Raw genomic sequence first — 23439 nt, 5'->3', positions numbered from 1 at the left:
GCAGCCCAAAAGACAGTGAGTCTTCTCTGTTTTTGCTTTCTTGGATATTGCCTTTTTTATACATTTCGTACCCATTTCATTTCAGGTGGAATCCCTTTTTCTGTTCAGAAATAATAAGACTCATGCATCAGACAACATTTTAAAGCTTTAACCTATGTTTGTGTCTCTTCCATGCAGGACAAAAATTAAAATTATATTCTCCCTCCCTCAGTGATAAACTGTAGGACGAATGCTTTCTGTACTGGGTTTATTTGTTTTGAAAACTGCCTAGAGGTAGTTATAATTTGTGTCAGGTAGTGTAAGTATTTTTCTCGACAGACATTTAAGTCCTGAGTTCCTATAAATGAGATGTTCATGCCGTGTGCTCCGTTCTCTATAGTAACTTCCTGGGCACAGTTTGAGGGTCATCAAAATGATATACTAGAACCTGTAGTGACCACACTTCTTTTTATTTCTTTTTTGCCTTTCACGATGACTAATCACAGTGTGACCCTGTAAGTTACTGTATTTGAAAGTTTGTTTAGCAAGTTGAACACTAAGCAAAATTACAGAATCAATTGTTCCCACATGATGCATTGATTTTATACCCAGATCTGAATCCAGACTCCAAAAGCATCTCCTGGACTTAGTGTTTTCTGTTAGGTTTGCATGATTTCAGCAGTACCACAGTTAGTAACACCTGAGGGTTTGCTTCACTGTTTTTGTAGATAACCAGACCTCTGAACATTCTGATGGTCATAATCCAGGCATTAATATTAAGGCTTGTCAATGGATTTCTGTAAAATTTGAGATTGTCTTGAAATATCTGGAAGGACACAAATCCTTGTGAAAAACAGAAAGTTGATGTGACTCTACTCCTGCAAAGAATTCTGCTTCAACAGGTTCCTTTCACTGCCTAAGACAAGTTGCAACAATGATATAAGCTGTTTCTGAGGTTCTCAAAATAGGCCCTTGAAAATCTCATGTAAAAATGTAATCTCCTAAAGTTAGGCCCACATAACCACTGTCAGCTCCTTGAAGGAGAGGTCAGTTTTGTGAGGTTCTGAATGTCCCTAATTCCTATTTAAATCACCTGTATTTCAAAATTTGGGTTAAGGTTGTCCACCAAAGCTTTTAGGCACTCTTCAGCAATTCTAAAAATTCAAAATCAGCAACTCCAGCTGGAATGGGTGATGCCAATTGACACATTTCTGTTACACGCTTTATAATAGCTGAAGGAGGCTTCCTCTTTTTTCTTATAGCAGCAGGTGCAAGGCACAGTGATTGCATAAGAAATTCTGATCACATTTTAAAATCAAAGCTTTAAGTTGTTTTTAAGTTGGGTTGTTTGAATTTTTATTTCTCCCTTAACGTACTGCTGTCTGCATTGATCTCAGAAAGCAAGGACATATTCAATCCTCACATACATTTTTTTAGCTCAAGTAATTTTAACCAGTCATGTCCTGCAACTGATTCTGTCAGGTGATATACACAGCTAGGTAATTTCTGATAATGAGGTGTATTTCATGTACATTAGTCTACCGCAACCATCTGGCTTCGATTTAATTAAAAAGATCAGACTTAGACTCAAATTTTCAGCGTAGTCAGTGGGTAAGGGAGATGCCCAACATTGTGATTCAGAGGGTTAAAGCTAGATGCCTAGTGTAGGTGGTGATAGATGGTCTGAATAATTCCACACTGTGCATGTGCCCTACGTCAGGTACATTAACATAATTTAAGTGATAAAAAGTTCGGCCTTGTGTCTCCAATATTTAGAATACAGTATAGTTTGTGCTTCAGCATTTTTGAATGCGCGTAAGACTGGTCTTCCTGAGAGAGAAGATACTCAAAGGGATTATGACTGGATGAAAAAGCTCAGAGATTACTTTCTGGAAAGACAAAAAGCCACACTAAAACCACAGAGTGTGCATACAGCTATATATTGTTATTATTGATTTCATTTAAAAATTAGGAGCATATCCATAACATAAAATGTATGTTGTTGTCAGCTGTTACTGCCTAATCCTACAGTTCTGGAAATGTTCTCATGAATCTATGACCAGAGCCAGATCCTCAAATATTGTAAATTTGTGTATCTCTTTAAAAGAAATATGCCAATATATAACAGCCTAAGCAGCTGCCCCTTCCCCATACAACACTGTTCAGGATGGGTGGCTTTACTTGGGTGCCCAGAGCAGTTTCAAAATGGAAAGACAGCATTTTCAGCAAATGGTACCAGAAAATGTTACAGCTAGCATTTCTAGCTAGAACTTTGAGAAGTCCTGATAAAGGCCAGTGACACCCAAGATTCCAACTCCTTTTTAAAAATACGCTTTTTAGTTTAAGTAATGGAGGAATGATGTTACTTTTTGTCTGTTTGTTTGCTTATTTTTTTTCTGGTTCCCATGCAGTTATAGACACAAAGCGTTTTCTCTCATCCTTTTTTTATAACCAAGGGCTAGAAATATTTAACCATTAAAAATGAATACTGTGAACAGGGCAGTAAGGATATAACCAGAACTTTTGCTAGAAGGAGGATCTCCAGTTTTCACTAACCAGCACTAGTGCAACCACCAGCCTGGTTGAGTCACATTGGGAATGTGAGGAAAGGATGGAGCTGCCTAGTGTGGTGGCACAGGTTTTCTTCCAAACATGTTGCAAAATACACACCCAACCAAGTAGAACTGAAGGGTCAGAGATGGTCTTTCTCTACCTCACAGTTTTTGGGTCAAGGCACAACTGAAAAATTTAGGACTACATCCATACGAAGATGTTCATAGTGGCTTCAAACTTCCGCCTTCCCCTGGAGGCTTGGCATGTAGACCCTGACATTCTGTTTTGCTTTAATTAATGTGGCCAGAACTCTCCATAGAACAGTTCTGGTGGAAAGAATGAATCCTGAACAAACTAATTTTTAGCTCAACAAAGTTATTCATCGTTGATGGGTTTCTTGGAATGCTAAAGTTAAATGACAAAACTTACCTGCTTTAGGAGGGCAGTTAAACTGAATTTTTTTCTTTTTTTTTAACTGTCATTTTGAGAATCGAAGTCATGTCAGGAAAGTGCCACCTCACAGCACAGATTCTTCCTGCTCTTTGCTTTGTCCTGATAAACAGTGGCTGGGCTGGCTACAGCTGCCTAATTTGCTCCCATGATTCAAGTGCTGAGTAAAAAGAACAAGCCAAATAAAAGGGCTTTCCCACCCAGTAAAGATTCCTGAGATCTAACATTGGGCAGGGTTGACCTGTACTAGGGCAAAAGTTAGGCTTTGTGTTGTATTTTGGGAGGAGAAAAGCTCTGTGTATAGCAGTCATTACATTTGTGTTATGGGCATATGCCTGGGGTGCAGAAAACCTTGTATTGTCTGATATAAAGCAAAAGTTTGAACTCTGTTTAGTCAGAAGTATCAATTCACCTTTTTTTCTTTCTTTGTTATCCTTTCCCATGAAAGCTGCTTTGCCTTTTTTGTAATCAGGTATTAACTGGGCATGAAATAACTTTAAACATTAGAGGCTGAAGGACTTACTTTTGATGAAACGCACTTAGTCATGTATGGGAGAAGGATTTCCATGCCTGCAGGATACTAAGGGATGCTGGTTTGGTGTTGGTCTTGCTTTGGATTAGAAATTTTCACCCAAAAAGCTTTTCATGATAAAACTTCTGTAGATACAAGTGTCTTGCTGAGGAAAGTGTGACTACTGATGCATTACAATTTTCCAGTGAAGGCAGGCTTTAAAAAATTCCTGTCTGGGCCTGTGCATACCTAGCACTCTGGTAAATTCCTGTGTTATGTCCCATTACAGCAATTTTCCCTGAGAGTAGATCATATTTACATCAGCTCAGATGCAGTGAGATGCATGTGCTTTCTAGACTCAGAAAATAATACTAACGATACGTTTTTACGATGAACACCCGAAATGCAAATGTAGCTTTGTTAGAAACAAGAAGACAAAGTCATTTGCTGACAGCTTTCCATTTGAGGCCACAACTGTACTGTTGCTTTCACAGAGCTGCACCTGGGCTGACCTCAGTGGGATCGTGTGTGTACAGATGGCCACCCACATAAAGTCAGTTGAAGGCTCTAAACACCTCTGAATGCCTTGTGAATGATCAACACTGGGGTTTCTGCTAGGAAGAGTATTTAGAGCTGTACTGGGAGAAATGAAAGGAAACTACTAGAAGCATACACCTAAGAAAGTTCTCGCAATTTATAATTTGGGTAGTGGTTCTCTTTGCAATCGTTCTGTTCTGAAGGAGGCTGTATACCCATGGAGTGACATGGCTATCTCAGTTGGGTAAGACAACCAGAGAGAAAGGAGGAATTAAAATTTGAGGTGCTTTGTCAAAGTTATCACAACAATCAAGCGCTACTTCTGAGGATGGTAAATGTCTTAACTGTCTTTTCAAAGTCCCCTAGAACCAGTCAGTTGTTCCTCTTACTTGATGGCAAGTTGAAAAAGCAACTTCTGAAGTTATAAAGAGCAAGGGATTTTTTTTATCACAGGATGTCAAGGCTGTTTACTACAGAATCTGGACTTAAAAGGTCAATGTAGGTTTTCTTTTTTTACCTCAGTGTTAAATGGGATAAAGTTATGCAACAGATCAGTATTAAGGTGAAAGGGAATAAAAAGAATTGTAACCTGAACTAAATCTTCTTGTTTCTAAGACAGATGAAACTTAAAGTGGGTGATGATATCAAACAATGCAGTTGAGGGTGAGGGTAGCTATGTGTAATGATGAGATGTCTCTGTTTGCACAGGTGAACTACAGTATGCCACATAGCCCTGACAGCTCAAGAATATGTCAAAATCATGATTTCAGAATGGAATGATAATTATGTGCAACATAATGCCTGCACATCACTATACAGAGCTAAAATGTTGAATTTTAAGCACTATGAAAATTGTGGGACTGAGAAATGAGACCGTGGGACTTTGAAGACCTTCAGAGCTTTTTTACCTAGTCTTTTATTAGATTTCATGATGTTGATGTCTATTATTATTGGTCCCCTGTACATTTACCTTAAAACTATGGAAGTGAATTTAAAATTATGATCATACAGATCTGCCAGGAACTTAACTTTGCTGGATCTAGAAAAACTGGATGAGTATTTGCGTATAGTTTTTAGTGGAAATGAATGTAAAAGCTCTTCAGCTTTCCTTTAAGGACATTCCTCTCTCTCCTCTGAGAGAACCCAAACGATTCTTGTTTCAGCAGCATTATATTTTCATCTCTGAGAAATAGAAAAATCAGTTTTTGAAGCTCCTAGAAGTAGACAAGGGTCAGCTGAAATATAGTTGAAATCAGTCCTCAGCGTATGAAATCTCAACGTACATAGTTTGGTACAAGTGCAATGATAGCGCCTGTGTAGGTCTCACCCCAAAGGACTTGTTTTACTCATGGGATTGGTATAAGGCTACTTTCAAAAAAGAGTCCGAAGTGTCTTTCTAATTTCAATATTTTCTTTGGCCATCTTTCAATATTTCAAACTGTAAGTTATGAAAGACCAGGTGAATTAAATTTCCTTCAATCTTTTTTGCTCATATCTTCATTCTCCAGATGTAATTACATGCACCACAATTAGGGAAGATGCATGTAAGACTAAGGTTTTCAACAACCAAAGAGTGGAGGCATTCTTTCAGTCTGCTTCGGTCAGAGAGAAATTTTTCTTTAAGGGCCTCTACCGCAAAGAATACTAATGCTATGGGAGAACCCCTGCCACACTGAAGTTTTTGTAGTATTACCTGTAATTGGTCAAGGATTCACCATATAATTCTGCTAAGATTTGTAGAGAAGACTACAAATTAAACTGCTAACACGGCTTACAGCATTGCAAAAGATAAATCACTGCAGTTTAAAAATGAATGCACAAATCCTTATAGAAATATGAATGAGAAGTTATTTATCTGCCTAAGGAAATAGATAAATCTATTCCAAGTTAGAGATAAAATAAGTCTTGAGGGAAGCCAACATTTAGAATTTCCCGGCAGAAAATTGTTCTGGGCACAACTTTCTGTTGTTGTGCAATAGGACCAAAATTACACAAAAAGCATTACAAATTAATACTTAAACTCATTGCTCGTTATTATTTCCTTAGCTACAACAGTCTGCAATATCTTTAAAATAAATCAATGTATATTTTTACTTATAAAGGAGTAAAATGTATCCACCAATAAACCACAAGAGGGCAGTTATCAGTTGCAGAATATTACAGCTTATGCAACTGGCACATTTGTGTATCTTCCTCTAAGTATCTCTGGGTTTGTTTGTTAGGCCTTATGTGGCACACTTGTTCTCTTCCAGATTATCTGATTCTAGTAAAATGAAGAGTAAGATATGGGCTGTTTATGTCATAGTATGAAGGCACAGGAAAATGCATTTTTCTCATGTAAACAGTTATTACAGTTTACGTAAGAATTCTAGAGTCATTCCTGCAGTTGACTGTGCTAATTGTCATTGAGTGAGTTATAATAATTCCTGAGTGAAGACTTCAGAATCTAAGATGCAGAATTCAGGACTCTGAAGGTAAATCATGCAAATGTGTCTGCTAATTTTGTTGATTAAACCTAAATGATCACTTAATAGGAATTCCAAACACACATTGATATACAATTTGAATTGTTTTAAGGACTCTTCAGTTATGAATCAAAGTATGTGCCTAATATATTCTCTCAATAGGTCTGCACTTCTGCAAAGAACTGAACAAAACAAATGATGTGTTAGAAACCAGTGTCCACCCCCAGTAGCGTGAATGTTGCATGGGTTTAACAAAATGTCTTTGGGATTACACCATATATAAGAGGAGTGTTTGTGAAGGAGTGTTGAGAACACTAATTAGAAATGAGAATTTAAAAGTAGTCAAAAAAATAAGACAGCTATGACTTCATCATGGAAGGTGATAGAAAGTAAATGTCTAGAAAGAAGGCGGTAAAATTAACGTAACTGTGTAATTCTCTCTGCTTAATTATGTTACCTTAATTATGTATGTCCTCCATTTCTAAATACTTCCAGTTGCTGTTCTTTATTCATGCATATGAAATGGAGTATACCATGCAGCATAAAATCAACAGGCTCAGGTTTATAAGTATTTCTTACTAAAAAAAGAAGTAATTATTAAGCCTTCTTATCAGACAATGAAAAGTCTCACCTATATTTCAATTGGGAATTAATTTTGTGTTCCCCTTTAAATAAGGATAGGTATCTGCATACAATTACACATCTGTAGTTTGAAATCACTTTTTTGAAAGAAGCGTCCTTTAATAAAACAAAATGCTTTTGAGCTACTCCTCAAATGCAATGTTGGTTTTCAGTGTTGCTGCAAAACACTTTTCCATTTCCATTTGCAAGATCTGGGAAGCTTTCTCAGTTTTACAGGGGGATTGCTAACAACTTGCAGCAACTTCTGCAGGAGCTGATCCCCCACTTTATTCAAAATGTGGAGGGAGCTATTGTCTGCTTCCCTTACCTGCAAATTAATTTAGATACAAGCCATGGTTTCAGGTTTCACAATTATGCTACTTTGGAGCTCCTCAAAGTAAGCAGGTAAACTTGCAACATTACTGGAGCTCAGTGCTTTTCATTGTGCTGTTGTCAGACATCCTGTAACAACATGAAGCTTACTGGAGACACTGCTCACACTTTGAAAACAAAAAAGACAGAAAGCCCTCCTTGAGTCCACTCCCCACTTTAAGAAATGCTGAGGTAAAATCCTCTTTTTCCTTTTCTTTTCCTTATCTCTTTCCTTTCATTTTCCACCTCCCCTCCCCTTTCCCCTTTTCTCCTTCCCCTCCCCTGCCCTCCCCTCCCCTCTCCTGATTTTACTTTTCCCTTCCTTCAAAACAACTCCTTTTTTTTTTTTTTGAGGTGATTTCTATTGTTGCCAGATAAAAGCTTTGTGTCAAGTAATCACATTCTATTGCAATACATGTTGAATTGACCATGAGCGTTTGTATCTTTAGCCAGTGGATGCTGAACTGCAGGTGTAAGTGCTAAACATGTTTGTTTGGGTTTTTTTAATTTGAGTACTTCTGTTCTGCTTAGGTTGATAATTAGATACTGTTATTCATCTATGTGCCAATCTCTCATCCAAGCCATATCAATACCCTGGTATTTAGAAAGAGGAATGAATAGAGACATGTAATTTCATCCATAACACCCCTTGCACTAAGTCCAATTTATTTTATGATTTTGAATAGGAATGGGGAGAACTGGCACTGGACAAAGTACTGGTTCCCATGATTCCTATCCCACCAAATTTCTTGTTGCCTGTATTACTCCCATAAGGATGCCTGGCACTGATGTGATTTCCCTTCAATTTGCCACACATTTCTGGGTTAGCATCTCAGGGTAGCATTGTGTGGCATCCCAGAAGAGCACTAAGGGTTTTAGCAAGGTGAAAATGGATCTTTTTCCCATCCTGTTAAAACTTGTTTCTGACTCCATAAAGTACATGGTTTCCAAACACTTGGACTTATTTTGAGGTTTTTACTAGTTTCTCTTGGAGTTCACGCAGAGGAAGCATTAGGGTACTGTTATATGCAGGTTGATTTGTCCTGAGGTTGTTGAACATCCAATATGTGGATATGAAGGGGAGATGGGATCGATCTCTAGATATTATGTCAGTTACCAAATAGGTACCAGCATTTTCTCTTCGCAAGCCAGGAATGGCAAGGGTCAAATTCACAAGTTCTTCATCAGGACAACTTCAGTGTCCTGAACTTCTGGATAAATAAACATTCTCCAAGAATGTACATGACCTTTGCTCACTGCATGTTTGAAAGTTGTTTGAGAAGGTTCCCCAAGAGAACAGGAGAAGTGTTTGAAGTGTTCTGTGCATAGTTCTGCTGTAAGTGCTGATGTCCAGCACAATTAAAGAAGTTTAATACCATAAGCAGCAGTTTAATGGGATATTTGGTACTTTCTGTGGACAGTTATTACGGCAAATTTATCTTAGTTGCAATTCAGCTGCAGAGGTTTTGAGGAACTTATTCCTTTTCATGTATGCTTTCATTTCTGTGTGAAGAGCTTCAGTTTCTGCATCTGTTTCTTCACTGCAGCACAGCATGTGAAAAAACTTAGAGTCCCAAGAAGCAAGAAGGGGCTATCTGGTCACTGAGCTGTCAGCTACCATGCAGTGATGGTCCTTAACACTGTTTCCTGTGATGAGAGTGCTTTGCATACATATGAAGCCAGCATGTAGTTTCAATTTGTTTTCTTATTCTGAGTGTACAGAGCTGACTTCAGTTCCTCTACCCACACAACCCCTTTCCATGTCCTTAGTGTACCAAGTGTACACAAAAAGATGGAACTGGTGTCAAAATGAAGTGCTCCGTTAAAACAGGAAACAAAACATGACTGAAACATTTTGATATCTTTGGCTCCACAGGCCTGATTGTAAGAGCTTTTTCATACTAAATGCCACCTTTCATACAGATGTAACTCATCCCATTATTTTCAGTACTAGAATTAAAGCATTTTACACCCACATCAGTCTCAGTCATAAGTGTAGCCTATTACAACTCTAAAGGCAGGGAAGAGCCAGTTCTAATAGCTAGAAGTTAAAAAAGCATTGTTTACATTAATATGATGATAGTTTAGTTATTGTTAGATTCCAGCAGTGTACATAAATTAAAAGGGACAGCTTGTTCAGCCCTTATACTTAAAAATAGGTAATTAATCTAAAATGCATGTGATGTCCTTTCCTGGCTCAGTTTCCTATTGCCTGGATTTGGCTCCCAAGAGACATCAGATGAAAGAAGTATTATGCACAGAGACTTGGACAGCCTTTTTACCTTAATCCTTAAAAACAGTTACAATGAAGTAATGCTGGATTGTAGAACAATAAGACATTTTAGCTGGTAAATAAAGACTATGAAGAGTTAAATGGGAACACAAAGTCCTCAGACAGTCAGATACAACAAAAGAAAATCATGTAAACCATACCTCCAAAAAGAGGTAGTGTAACGCCTTGGGAACGAATATAGATCTTCTAAACAAGTCTACAAATTAGTAAGGACAATGATGTGACAGAAAAGTCTAATGCATAATTGTTGTCAGCCTGTAACCCTAAATTCTTAAAGATTTACCCTTCAAGATTATTCACATAGTTACAAAGTTTTTGAATAAAAGATTTTGCTAATGGGCCTTAGTTTGATATTCAGGTATCTGCACTTCCAAAACAGAAGGAGGGATAACAATTGGAGAAAATACTGAAATACCCTAGATGCAATCAGTAGAGGTACAGCCAGATTAAGAATGGCTTGTAATATTCATCACTGCATGTGGTAGACAAGTGCATACTGTGTAGAATTCCAGTGCCAGATTTTTTAAAATGCTGGAAAAGTTGGAGAGATTACAGAAACAGCTACAAATTAATTGCTAGATGGGGGGGGTCAGGAGGAGAAGGAAATATCTTAAGAAGGGACTAAAAATTTTGGGTCTTCAAAGTTATCAAAACAAAATCTAAGATATTGGTTAAGTTCAGAGGTAGCAGTGCTTTATGGGTAGAAAATAGTGGTTATAAAAAAATTTTTGATCTAGTAAGGAAAGGTAGGAATAAAAGTAATAGAACCTGAAGCCTTATGGACTTGGGAAACAGTAAAATACAAATTTTAACAGTGAGCAAACTTAACCGAACAAACTCTGTAGTGGTATATTTCTTCTCTCATCTTCAGACAAGTCAGACATCTTGTTGGAAGACAACTTTTAGCCAGAATTGTATCTTAGTAGATCTCTAGTTGCGGGGCTAAATATAGGGCAAGTATTTTAAATGTGATGTCTTCTAAAATAGAGGCCAACAAACAGCAGATATCATCTTTGAATTGCAAGGGACATAAAGAAACTGTTTGGTGTCCATCCATATGTGTACTAGAACTTATTTATGCCATAAGTTTATTCTACTTCTTCAATATGAATCTTCAAGCCATGCAGATTCCACCTTCAGTATTAGAAAGCGACTCCTAACAAATGTTGCTGGCCTTTAAGCACATTACTTCTTGCCTTCTGCACCATGGAAATGAATTAAAAACTTTTCCCTTTCTTCTTTGCCAGAGACTTAGGTATTAATTTTGTTCTCCCTCAGTCTTATCACATTCCCCTAAATAACCACCATTTGTTCAATATATCCGGGAATCAATGTTTTCTAGATCTCTAATCTTTCTTATTTTTCTCCTATGGACTCTCTCCAACTGGCACACATTAACACTGCGGTAGCCTCCCCCCTGCTAAGTGGAAGGATTATTTTACTTGACTTTTGGATTATACTTTTGAATAAAATTATTAAAAGATGTGTGAATAAAAAGATGTAGTACTGTACAACTTTAATCTTGGCATACTTTAAATTGTGTCTGCTTTTGCAAGATGCATGTTTCTTAAGAAAAGAACTGAAGAATTCACCTGTGTCATCAGCAGCATTGGGACTTTTAGTACTTTGCTGTTTGAGTAATGGAGGAACTTAACAGGTTTCAAATGCACTTTTTTTGACAAACATGTTGACAAATTGCTCCAAGCAACCTTGAAGCCCAACCTATCTAAAATTTTTTGAGTTCTTCGTTGGTAAACAGAAAAATGGTCAAGGCTTGGCTATTTCACTTTTATTTTGTGTGACCCATGAGATGTCCTTCAAATAGTTGTTGATTCCCCTTCTCATGTCTCTCAAGGACAGATTCTTAGACTCCTAAACAGCCAAAGAAAGCTCTTTCAGCAGTTTCTGTGATTTTCAGTCTTGATATTAAGCATTACTAAATATTTGTCACTGTTCTGTGTTTAAACCACTTTTTTCTAAAAAAAAGTGAAAGGTTATTTTTCTTGACAAGATTTTACTTCCACTTTACAGGTGTGAACTTGAAGAAAATCTCCAGAAAACAAGGAGGTTCTTTTTAATTTTAGTTGGTTTAACTGAACTGTGAAATTTCTTTTTCCTTCTGCTCTCCTCTTCTTAGATTTTGCTGGACTTCCCTCCATACAGATGGGGACAATTCTTTCTGGGTACTTTTAAACCCACTCATGATACTTGAAAGAAAACTAGTTTTCATGGCATCGTGGCATCCAAACAGTGATGTCACTTGGTTGTGTTGAATAACTTGTCTCAATGTAAACTGTCAAAGCAATGGTTACTATGATTGTTCATGGAGCATGAATTCAGTACAGCACACATGCACACCAATCCACTCATGTATTACAGCATCTGTGCCTGGTGCACTGCATCGTTGTGTTTGTTAGGCTGCACCTATTTGTGTAGCTTCTGTGCAGCTTCTAAAACTATCACTTTTCTGGTACGGGCTTGCTACAAAATTAAAAGTCCAGCCTTTTACAATTCACATTACAAATATATTTGAAGATGTACAGAGACCAGTACACCTCTTAATGAGTGCCAAAATATCTTTTCATCCCTCATCTCTTCCATTGAAACTCTGTCTCTGAACAAGGTAAACTCCAGCAAGACTGCATCAGTGCTCACATGAAACTCTGCAGCTGATCTTTTCAAGTAATTCATAGAATTAATTGATAATTCAATTTTAAGACACAAGAGCTTAAATAGTGGATGAACTGATATTTTTGTGTCTTATTCATATCTTGGCAAAAAAGATTTCAAGGCCTTCTTTAGGCAGTACATTCTTCTAGGCAAGTCTCTCTATTCTGGCAAGATAAGGCACCAAATATATCTAAAAAGTTATTTCAGCTAAGTGTATTTGCTCTGGAGTGTGTACAGTACTGATATTGTATCCTAATACTTCATGTAAACAGTGAGGTTCCCTTCTTAGTTGTTTGCTTGGTAAATTCAGACTGTCCTGCTTTTTTTCAGACCCTAGAAATGAAGGTTTGAAACAGATGGCACCTCCTTCAGCAGCACTTTCCCTGCCTGTACCTTCACCACACTCTACTATGCAGTTCCCACCTCCTCCATCAGCCTCTCACCCATGTCTGCAGGCCCAAGCAACTCCTAACCTGCCTCCCAGAAACATCAAGCCCAGCTTTGAAACAACGTAAGTGAGCATAAACCCAAAGGTCCTTATTTTCTCATCTTTTTCTGTCTATTACTTTGCTCATGCAGTAGCAGATTAAAGCTGCAGGTATCCCAGATTTCTGTGGCAGTGAGGTCCTACACCACTTTCCTTGTCCTGCCGTGTCCTTGGCCTGTTTGGAATTAGTTTTGATTAGCTTGAACCCTCCATCTATTCAGTTGTTTCCCCAAACTGTCTTATCTAGAAAACCACTTTTTTCTGCCTTGTTGGTAAGGGGAGGAGGGAGGGAACAGACACCCCTTTGGGTTTATTACACCAGAACAGTTCAAGGGTTTGATACACTGATAGAAAATCAGTTGTATCAATAACTAAAGCTTTCCTCTGCCCTTTTCTGGAGAAAGAGGGCCAGGAGGTACTGAGCCAGAGGTACTGAGCCAGAGGTACTGAGCCAGAGGTACTGAGCTCAGCAGTGGTTGTGAAACTGCACCAGGGGCTGTGCTGTGGCCTGTTGTAATAACACTGGAAATCCTCCGTTGCATATAGGGCTCCTTTCTAGATCCTTCCTGAAAGAGCTGCATACAAAATGGGAACCTCTCAGTGATGAAGAGCAAAAAGTATCTCAATCTAGTGTCAAAACTGACCAGAAACAATCTGAGCCTGAATAATGACCTGCTCTCTGGCCAGCAGTTATGGCAAATATCAGGAAACAGACGACAGGGAGAATGTATTAGGCATTAGAGAGGTGTGTAGTAGCACGCGTGCTGTATTTTGGTACGGATGGTGTGACAACATGCCCAGCACTGCTGCTGTGCTCAGGGCTGTGGAAACATTCCTCTGGCCCTGCCAGTGCAGCCCTGTGGAGCTGCCGTCTCTGTCCCATCTAGCAGCTGGAGCACTGATCACCTCTCTGCAGCCTTGCCACAGCTCCCCCACACACCCTTCTTGCCAAGTGCTTTGGATCCAAATGTGCCCTCTTTGCCTCCAAGGATCTTCAAAATTTACCTACAGTTTGTCCTCCCACTCTCCTGTTCCTGTGTGCCCTCTGGACCCTCCCTTCTGCTGAAAATGTGTGCCTGGGTACTGACACCGCTCCTTTCACCCTGTCTTGGTGCTTTCTCCATCAGGCTAATTTTAAAACATCACATTCTGCTTTCAAGTCCTTTCTTTGATTACATTTCTTTGTTGATGACTGTCAGCTCTAGTTTTCTTTCAACTAACATAAGGTATTTTAAAGTTAAAAGTCCCTGACATTATTATTAGTTACATTCTCAATTCCTGCTTCTCTCAGTTAGACCGCACTTTTAAATCTAACAGCATCAGAGACTTACCTGACCTCACCTCATACCACTGTTTCTCTTGTCCCTTGTTCAGACTTTAAGCTTTGCAAGTCAAGAAGCATATTTTAGAGCTATATTTAACACAAAGTGAAAGTCTGGCATTATGCTTATGCATTGTGTGAGAAGCCTGCACCTGCGAAGATGGTTAAAAAAGCCCAACAGATTCTTTGTATTCAGTCAGTCAACTGTCTATTATATTTTTTCATACAATTTTCATTTGTAAACAAATAGCATAGGTAAGTTCATCTTCATAATATCTGAGTGCCTTTGGCTCATTTTCTCCTTTTATACTCAGAATCTAGGTGTCCCAAGTGAAAAAAAGTTTCAGTTAGGAAGAACAGTTGCGGAATCTTGTGGGTACTTCAGTAGCATTCAGGGCTCAGCAGCCTGTCCAGCCATTGTATAAAACAGATGAAAAAACCACCAGAACAATGGTGCCTGAAAATGCCATCTTCATAGGTTTCACTTGTCCACTTTTTCATATTTACAGAAGTCCAGAAAATGAAGAAAATTATGATGATGTTGAATTTGTTTCACAGGGTAAGGTGCATACATTTTAATTAATGGCAGCTGTAAGAAGCTGTAAGCATACTGTATTTATAAGATAAGCAAAAGCAAATTATGTTCATGAGTGACTTGTGTTACTAATTATACTGTTTCTGCAGTTTTATGCTTGAAGTCAGTTGTCTCATAACACTAACTGTTCTATAATTAATATGACAGACTCTCAGGAACTGCTTTAAATATCTCCCCTCTCCCCCCTTTATTCTGTTAGAAGTATGCTGGGACCATAAATTACCAGATTTTCAAATCTGAACCAATATGAATGATGCTCTTTCAGAGTGGAAGTTGTGTGCTCTGGTGAAGCAGGCATTGTTTTATATCTGATAAAAAAAAAAAATTGTTGACTGTGTTTTTAATGTCTCTTTGTGATCTGCCTTCAATAAGAGGCAGTGAGTCACTATGTTGTACCAGGAGCAGCCAGAGAAGCAGATTGTGATACAAAGAATTTCAATCTGCCTTCTGATCTCTCCTCTGGAGGACTTGGTTTGTGCCAGGCACAATATGCATCATTTAGTGTGCTAGCCATCCCTGCCATACAGCAATGTGGGCTGTGGAGCTGAAACTAAGCCCAAGCTCTTTTCTTGCCTAACTGCGTGCAGAGGAAGGAGGAAGGAGGAAATTTGCAGTTTCTTCTGCAGCTCAGGGTAGAGGCTGGCTTAGCAGAAGAGCCTTTGCCTCTATATTCAGCTGTGGGCCTAGTGCAAACAAGTTCTTTGAGGTCTATCTGGATTTATTAGATTTGTAACAATTACTTTCTTGCATAAACAGGCATTTTTGTAAATATATAGCATAGGTAAGTTCATCATTGTCATTAAAGAATCTTTAAAAAAAATTCCACTTTTAAAAATACATGGTAAAATATGCTATTTTGCAGTAAATATTTCTAGTTTACAGTGTATTACAAAAGCAAACTGAAAAAAATTCTGATTTTGCATTCGTACCCTCATTAAAAGCCAGAAGCCTGCACATATTTCTACTTAATGTCACTGGTATTACTAGCAGTTTGTAAATAGTAAATGCTAGAATTAATTATTTTCTGTACAGCAAAAAATAAATACCTTATTTTCATTTTTTGTCATATAGGTCATCGAAACACAGAGGGGGTAAGTGTTATCATCCATGATAACCCTATCCTTTTAGCACAAACTTACAAATTTAGTAAAACCCCTTCAACAGATTAGAAAACTAATTGCTGAATGAATCCAGTATTTTGACAGTCAGTTGTAGAAACACTTACTTATTGTGAAGTACAGAAATAAAACTGGTTAAGTGGAGAAAACTGGAACTAATTACCAAGGCTGGCTAGACACCAGAAACTGATTTTTAAAAAAGCAAAATCACCCCTTCTGTTTCCACTAATATTTTGTTTCACTAAAATTTTCCAGAAACAAGAACAGCTTAAACCATGCCACTGTCTTATTCTAGTAATAAACCATTTGTTTCAGTTCAGCATAGGTTTGTACTGTTGTCTTTAAGTATCTAGATGTATTAGGACTAAAACAGTCTCTGAGACCTTCATCTGAGTCCCATGTTCCAGTTTAACTACTGCTTCCATATTATTCCAGTTTAACTGCTGCTAACCCTAGCACCTTCATCATGGCAGTGCAATAATCAACACAGATAAAGGCTTTCCAGGACTAACATTGCAATTAAAACATCCGCTTTGGATTAAGCAATGTGCTAGTATGATTATCTCCAGGACTTCACAAATGCAGTATCATAAAAGCAAAGCCAGAAAAAAGGAACAGTGCGTTTGAATAATATAGTAACCTGGTTTGGAACGATTAAATTTATTTGTATTTCCATTTTGCTGGAAATGGTTTTATACAGTTTTTTATGAAGCTTAGATAACAGGTCCAGTTTCCTCATGTCTTTCCACTGAAAACTGAATTTTTCTTACAGGGCCAAGAAAGTGATGGTGAAATGTATGAAGACATAAATGACATCAGGTAGTAATTTTAAACTCTATAACCTATTGTATCTTTATAACTAAAAGCTTTCTAACAAAGTTATTTCATCTGGCACATCAGAGTGATTTCACTGCAGCCCCTGCCAGGCTTTACTGTGTTCATTCATTTCACCTGGAGAAAGTCCAGTTGTTCACAGGTTCTTTCCTATATAGATCTGTTATTCCTGGGCTGGAAAAACTCCTGTAATAAAATCATGTGGTTACTATGACCAAGATAACAGAAGTCTGATTTCTGATCTAAGGAACATGTCTGAATCACTGTTTGGAATTACAGCCTAGGAGGAAAAATAAGCTCATCCCCTAGGTGCTATGGACCCAGATAGAGCTTTTGTTGTGGTTGTTTTTCTTGCTTTCTTGGTAAGTGTTGTTAGAACTCCTGTGAAAGGCTGGGTTTACAATTTTCATGGCCTGAGTCCCCTAGCATAGCTACAGAGACATAATATGAATTAGACTTATTTGTCTGCCATTTAGTCCCTTACTTTGAGTCTCTTACCCTGCTAATGTCTAAATGTATGGGATTCACTGTATGACAATAGCCAAAGAAAAGCTCTAATTCCCTTGGAATCAGTAACAGCCTAAAGTTCCTTGTTTAAGACATAGAATGACTTTCAGCAAAAATTTATCATTTAAGTCCCCCTGAAAACAGATATTTTTAAAATTATATAACCAAAGTAAATAATCCTCATTCAGGTTTTTTTTTTATTATAATTTGAGCATATTAGTTTAGCTAAAGTACCAAAAAAGGAAGAGGAGGGTCCCGCACTCAGCCAGTTCCATAGGCTTTGTAAAGCACAGCTCTTCCAGTGAAACCATTGACACCAAATGGCAGAGCTGCAGTTACAGTCCTAATTACATCCCAGGGCCCAGATCTCAGTACCATCCAGTACCTGAGGCACAGAAGGCAGTGTACCCTGGTGTGATAGGCATATTTGTGTTGCAGTGCAGCAGACTGACTGTCATTTATGTTGAATGCTGGAATAGGTTGCAATTAGGTTTAAAACCACAGTTCAGTGGTAGTTCAGGCTTCATTTCAGGCTGCATCAAGCACTGATGGCCTGAGTAAATATTTAACAGCTGCAGAGAGTGCCACAGCACCCACTCTGCTACCAATTTCCAAGCTTGCTTTCTAAAATCAGCTCAGAGATGTTCAGACATGCACATGTAGAGCCAGTCTTTTGCCTCTAGATGATCTTTTCGTGTGTATTGTCCTCTTAAGAACAGTAACTTTAAATTATATTTGTAATATAAGGTAAAGGGCTGCTTACTCTACCTGTTGCATCCAGACTAGGTTTTGGAATATGTAGCTTTGATGTCAGTCTTTTTCCACCACATATAGTTCTTTATTAACCTTGGATTAGAAGGCTTTAGTGAGATTTGCTTCACGGCTACATTCAATCCTGGTAATGCACTTTCAGATCATCAAGGGAAAAAGAGAAGAAATGGGACAAGGAAGAAAAGAGAAGAATGGACCAAGAGAAGAAGGAACAAAAGGAAAAAGAAAAGAAAGACCAGGAAATAAGGAAGAAGTTCAAAGTAAGCATTTTGTTTTGTAACCTAACCAAAGACATGTAAGACGCACTGTTTAGCATTGTGAAATTCAAAATACACTTTTCAGCTGGCTACAAAACTATTTGTTATGGTAGGTAGTTCAAGCACCTGGATGAATTCGGAATAAATGTTTAAACTACCCTTTTATGTTTGGCATATGCTTGACTTAAGGCTCTGTACTGAGGACAAAGTCATTTCAGTGCTTATATAGTTTTTGTTAAACTCCCTTCTCACATTCTTTTCATGTAAAAAATGTCTTAAAAACATTTCCTTTCACTTTTCTGTTTAAAAAGCATTTACATCACTAGAATAGCATCAAAAGTCCTTCATAAAAGTGGAAATTGGATTGCATATACTTAATGGGGTTTGCTTCTCTGGAGTCAAATACAACAGTGTCCAGCCCTTAAGAGATTTCAACATTAAACTGCAATACATTACCCTTGCCTTGGTCTAAAGAGACCTAAAGGGACTTCCAGCTAGGGGCTAAATGATGAGACAGTTCTTTCTGGTATGTATCATTTTTATACAGCTGGTGGTCAGCATGCCACCACAGTTTACAAACCTGCCAGTCATTTTCTGTTGACTAATGCCTGTTAGTAGTGCAGCACTGTGATTCTTTCAGCATCATTGTTCACAGTGGGCAGCTTTGTTCTTCATATCATGCTCTGTACACAATAAAGCCTATGCTTTCTCACATCATATAGCCTTGGTCTGCTGTGGAGAGACTGCCATGAGCTGAGGAGCAAATATTGAAAGAAAATACTAATAGTTAATACTAGTGGGTTAGGTAGTGTTTGCCAGGCCCCAGGTCTATTTTTCAAACCACTCCTGTGAAGTGTAGGCATTAGTGCACAGAATGCTTTCAGATTGCGGACTGCTCTTTTGCAGCCATTTAGGTATGTTATTATTCTGAAATGCAAACAAATATATTTTAGTGCGTATTTTCTTTCACATTTCTTCACCACCCGAGCTAGTCTGTAATTATCAAAGGCCACTAGCCTCTGCAAGATCACATATATCTTAAAGCCATATATACTAAATCCAAAACAGTTTCTTCATAACATATATTAAAGATTTCACAAAGAGAATCCTGAATTCCAGTAAACAGTGTGATCGTCTCTTATGAGTACTTGTAGGATCATTAACAGAGCACAGTTGTAAACACAGGACATTATGTGGCAGACTTATTTACGTTAATACATATTTACTCATATGATTTGTATCAGCAATAGTGTGGCCAGTATGGCCAGGGCAGTGACCATCCCCCTGTACTGGGCACTGGTGAAATCTTGTTTTGGGCCCCTCACTACAAGAGAGACATTGAGGTGCTGGAGCAGGTCCAGAAAAGGGCAATGAAGCTGGTGAAGGGTCTGGAGCACAAGTGTGATGAGGAACAGCTGAGGAACCTGGCAGTATTTAGCCTGGAGAAAAGGGGGCTGAGAAGGGCACTTACCACTCTCTACAACTACTCTTGTCCCAGGGAACAAGTGATTGTTAGTTTTTTGGGGGTTTGTGAGTTGTTTCTTTTTTTATTTTTTTAGGACCCCCCTTCAGACCACTGTTGCAGAAGTTACTTAGCTCTGGTTAACCCTTACTCTTTTTTCAGAAGCTTTTACTTTTCTATCCGAAAAAGCCTATTTGTTACAATTTTAAGACCCCACAAAAGTCTATTCTTTCCTGACTTACCTTATTTACTACTGTTATGTTGACTCATATTAGGAAAAATTTCTTCACAGAAAGGGTTGTCAAGCACTGGAACAGTCTGTCTAGGGAACTGGTGGAGTCACCATCCATATGGGTATTTTAAAGACGTGTAGATGTGGCACTTAGGGACATAGTTTAGTGGTGGACCTGTCAGTGCTAGCTTAACAGTTGGACTAGATGGGTCTTTTCCAACCTGAATGATTCTATAATTCTATGAGTAGTTCTGCTGGAACTACATGTAGCTGCCCACTGGAATGAAATATGTGTCTGTTTTGTGAACCTGTGAAAGGCTCCATAGGTTGTTACCTTGCTGGGTTTAGACTTTGTATTTCTGTGATCTTGCCAGTCAGTTCTGCTGCTCTACTGCTGTGCCATTTCTCTATCTTTTCATTCCTTATTATTAGTTTAAACTGGGTAGCTGGGGACAGGAGTCATGCCTTTCTGTTTACTTGCCTAGACCATTTTAAATGTTAATGAAACAAGTAATCAGCAGTTATTTTCTCTTCTGCCGGAATGTTTTGAAAATAAGTTAATTTTTCCACATCTGCAATTTCTTCTGTTGCTTCTCTGCAGTTAACAGGACCCATCCAAGTCCTTCATCAGGCACGAGCTAGTGCTGACCACAAGGGAGGGAAGCATGAACTGACTGTCAAACAGGGGGATGAGATTGAAATAATTCGCCTCACGGACAACCCAGAAGGAAAGTGGCTGGGCAGGATAAAAGGATGTTGTGAGTTCTGTTTCTTCCCTGTGCTCCTGAGTGTAAGATAGCAAACATGTAAGCATTACACCAAGGAGTAGCCTTACCAAGGCTGAGTCATTGGCCACCAAAGTAAATAATTACCGCAACTCACCCTCCTGTCCTTAGCTGGCATGCTAGGCTTAAGTTCATAGTAGGAAGTTATTTTAGAAGATAATGTAACATCTACAGACACTAGGATAAATTAGGAAGAATATGTTTGGATCTTCATAGACCTATTGAGAGGTAATTCCATGTCAGCCTTCAAATAGTATCATGCAAATAACAAAGATCACTTTTTTCCATGTCTGTGTATTAAAAGTATCCTAGTGTTCCTAAAATAGAAGCAGAGAATATAGGGTCCTGTTTTAAGAGTTTGTCTTTTTCCTATTCCTTACTGATTTCTAGTCTTTACTTTGTCTGAAATCCAAGATCTTTTTTGAACAGAATAAATATCATCAGTGGATCTATGAGCATGATAAGGAGTTTATGACCTGGCTCCTGGGTTATAGCAAAGACATTAAAAGACTGAGCCTTAAAATCAATGAAAACTATTAAAGCATTTGTTTGATTTTTAAAGAGACTAAAATGATAGTAAGTTCAGTAAGACAGTTCACACATGTAGAACTGAACAATACCAGCTGAGCACTTAGTAGTGCTGGTTGTAAAAAAATATTAAGGAACTGGAGCATGTCTTACACAAAGAGAGGCTGAGAAAGCCAGGACTGTTCAGCCTGGTGAAGGGAAAGCTCAGGGGGTGTCTTAAAATTGTTCATAAATATCTGAAGGGAAAGTATAAAGAAGGTGAAGCCAGGATCTTTCAGTGGTGCCAAGAGAAGTGCTAGAGGCAAGAGGCACAGACTGAAATGTGAAATTCTGTGTGAACATCAGGAAACACTCTTTTACTGTCAGGGTAACCGAGCAAGGGAGGAGGTTGCCCAAAGAGGTGGTGGAGTTTCCATCTGTGGAGATCTCCAAAACCTGATGGGACACAGTCCTGAGCAACCTGCTCTAGCAGATCCTGCTTGGGCAGGGGGATTGGCTAAGATGATCTCAAGAGGCAAGTTCCAATATCAGCTTTTTTGTGCTATTTTGAAGTTTCGTAAATAAGTCTTTTGCATGGATCACTTCGGACACAGGAAAGCAAATGCTGATGAAGGCTGGAAGAAGGGTATTCTCTTGAGCATGTGCAGTCAATTAATTAGTGTATCTATAGTTAATTGACTGCGAAGAAGACCAAAAAACAGAGAAAAATCAGTTCTGATCACTTACATAAAAGGAAAAAAATGTTACAGATTTGAGGAGAAGCACACTAAAATTGGGGTTCACTTAAAAGCAGTGGAGGAGGGGGGTGTCCCTTTTCAGAAAATGCAGAAACATTTTTCGCATTCAGGAAAATCCATTCATGCTCTTTTCTATAGAGGCAGTACACTTGTCTAAAATTCCTCTCAGCAGAGACATTGTTCCCAATCCCAGTCGAACTGCTTTCCTGTAAATTTCTCCTGAGCCATGGCACTCAGGGATATAACCAGGTTTTTTTAGCAAAGACCCAGGGACAAGAGGATAACAATACAACTTCAACATGTCTACCAACCTGAAGCAAAATCAGTGCAAAAAAAGTGTGTCTCCCTCCTAATGACCTGTCAGATTCTTTATGTCATGGACTGCCCTAAAATATGCCACGAGACTGCAGTGATACCAAGGTTAGCTGAGAAAAGAAGCTTGGTCCATGATTCCTGGAATTTGCCCATAATATTCTTCTGCTGTACCTGAGAAACAAATAAAGGTGTAGTTAACTTGACACCAGCTGAGGAGGGTTTGGGGGTAGATCTGAGGCAGGTCTGAGATTTGCATTTGTGTAGACAGATGAAGACCCAAGCTGAGGCTAGTTGGAATGAGACATTTCTTCGAAAGTTTTCGAAGATCATACAGAACAATTCAACCACAGATTCTGAGCCTTGAGTTAAACACATCCCTGTACCAACCATGAGCTTTAAAACTCTGCATAATTACATGTTTTCGTTCATGTAGATGGATACATTAAAACAACCATGGTGGAGATTGATTATGATTCTTTAAAAAGAAAGCAACAGCTGTCTACCAGAGCTTCTGTGAAGTGTCCAGAGAGTGACCAAGAAGTGTATGATGATGTTGCAGAGCCAGACACTATGAGCAAGTATGTATAAGGAATGAATGAAAAGGAACCAATGATTTGCCCCAGTCAGCCTAGACAGGGGAAGGTTTACAACAAAACAGACTCTTATCACAGAAGAACAACCATTTATACAAGAAACATGTAACTGAGCTATTCAAATTGACTTAGTCAGAGGAACAGGGATGGATTCTGGAATCCAGCATCTATAAGCACTTATACTCAGGACAAATACATACTATTGGAAGAGGACCTAAAGGCTTGCAGTCCAAAAGAGAATAAAATGTAAAACACAGGATCACAAATCAGATCTGACTTCAGGCTGGCATTCTTTCAGCAACCAATATAGTTTTGCATCTGTTATTTTCCCAGGTTGGTCAGTATCAGTTTTCCTCTCTGCACAGTGGTCTCTTAGCGTCATAACCTAGCCAGAAGTGTCGCTTTAGGTGTTCTAGGTTTTAAGTAAACTGAGCATTAGGTACTTC

At 38.5% G+C, this 23439-nt stretch overlaps 1 protein-coding gene across 1 annotated transcript in view; it reads left to right on the top strand.

The window, feature by feature from the left end:
• Positions 1-23439, top strand: part of FYB (FYN binding protein) — a 38486-nt gene that overhangs the window by 1123 nt on the left and 13924 nt on the right. The window contains exons 1-8 of the mRNA XM_010021304.1: positions 1-15; positions 12782-12962; positions 14769-14818; positions 15926-15945; positions 16745-16791; positions 18227-18344; positions 20637-20793; positions 22834-22978. The exon at positions 1-15 is cut by the window's left edge and continues 1123 nt beyond it. Coding sequence (XP_010019606.1) covers positions 1-15; positions 12782-12962; positions 14769-14818; positions 15926-15945; positions 16745-16791; positions 18227-18344; positions 20637-20793; positions 22834-22978 — 733 coding nt within the window. The remainder of the gene's footprint in view (positions 16-12781; positions 12963-14768; positions 14819-15925; positions 15946-16744; positions 16792-18226; positions 18345-20636; positions 20794-22833; positions 22979-23439) is intronic.

The sequence above is a fragment of the Nestor notabilis genome, unplaced genomic scaffold (genome assembly GCF_000696875.1).
Source record: "Nestor notabilis isolate BGI_N333 unplaced genomic scaffold, ASM69687v1 scaffold6959, whole genome shotgun sequence".
In the NCBI taxonomy this organism is placed as follows: Eukaryota; Metazoa; Chordata; class Aves; order Psittaciformes; family Psittacidae; genus Nestor; species Nestor notabilis.
Note: the sequence above shows the minus strand (reverse complement) of the source record. Positions and strands in the feature narration are given on the sequence as shown.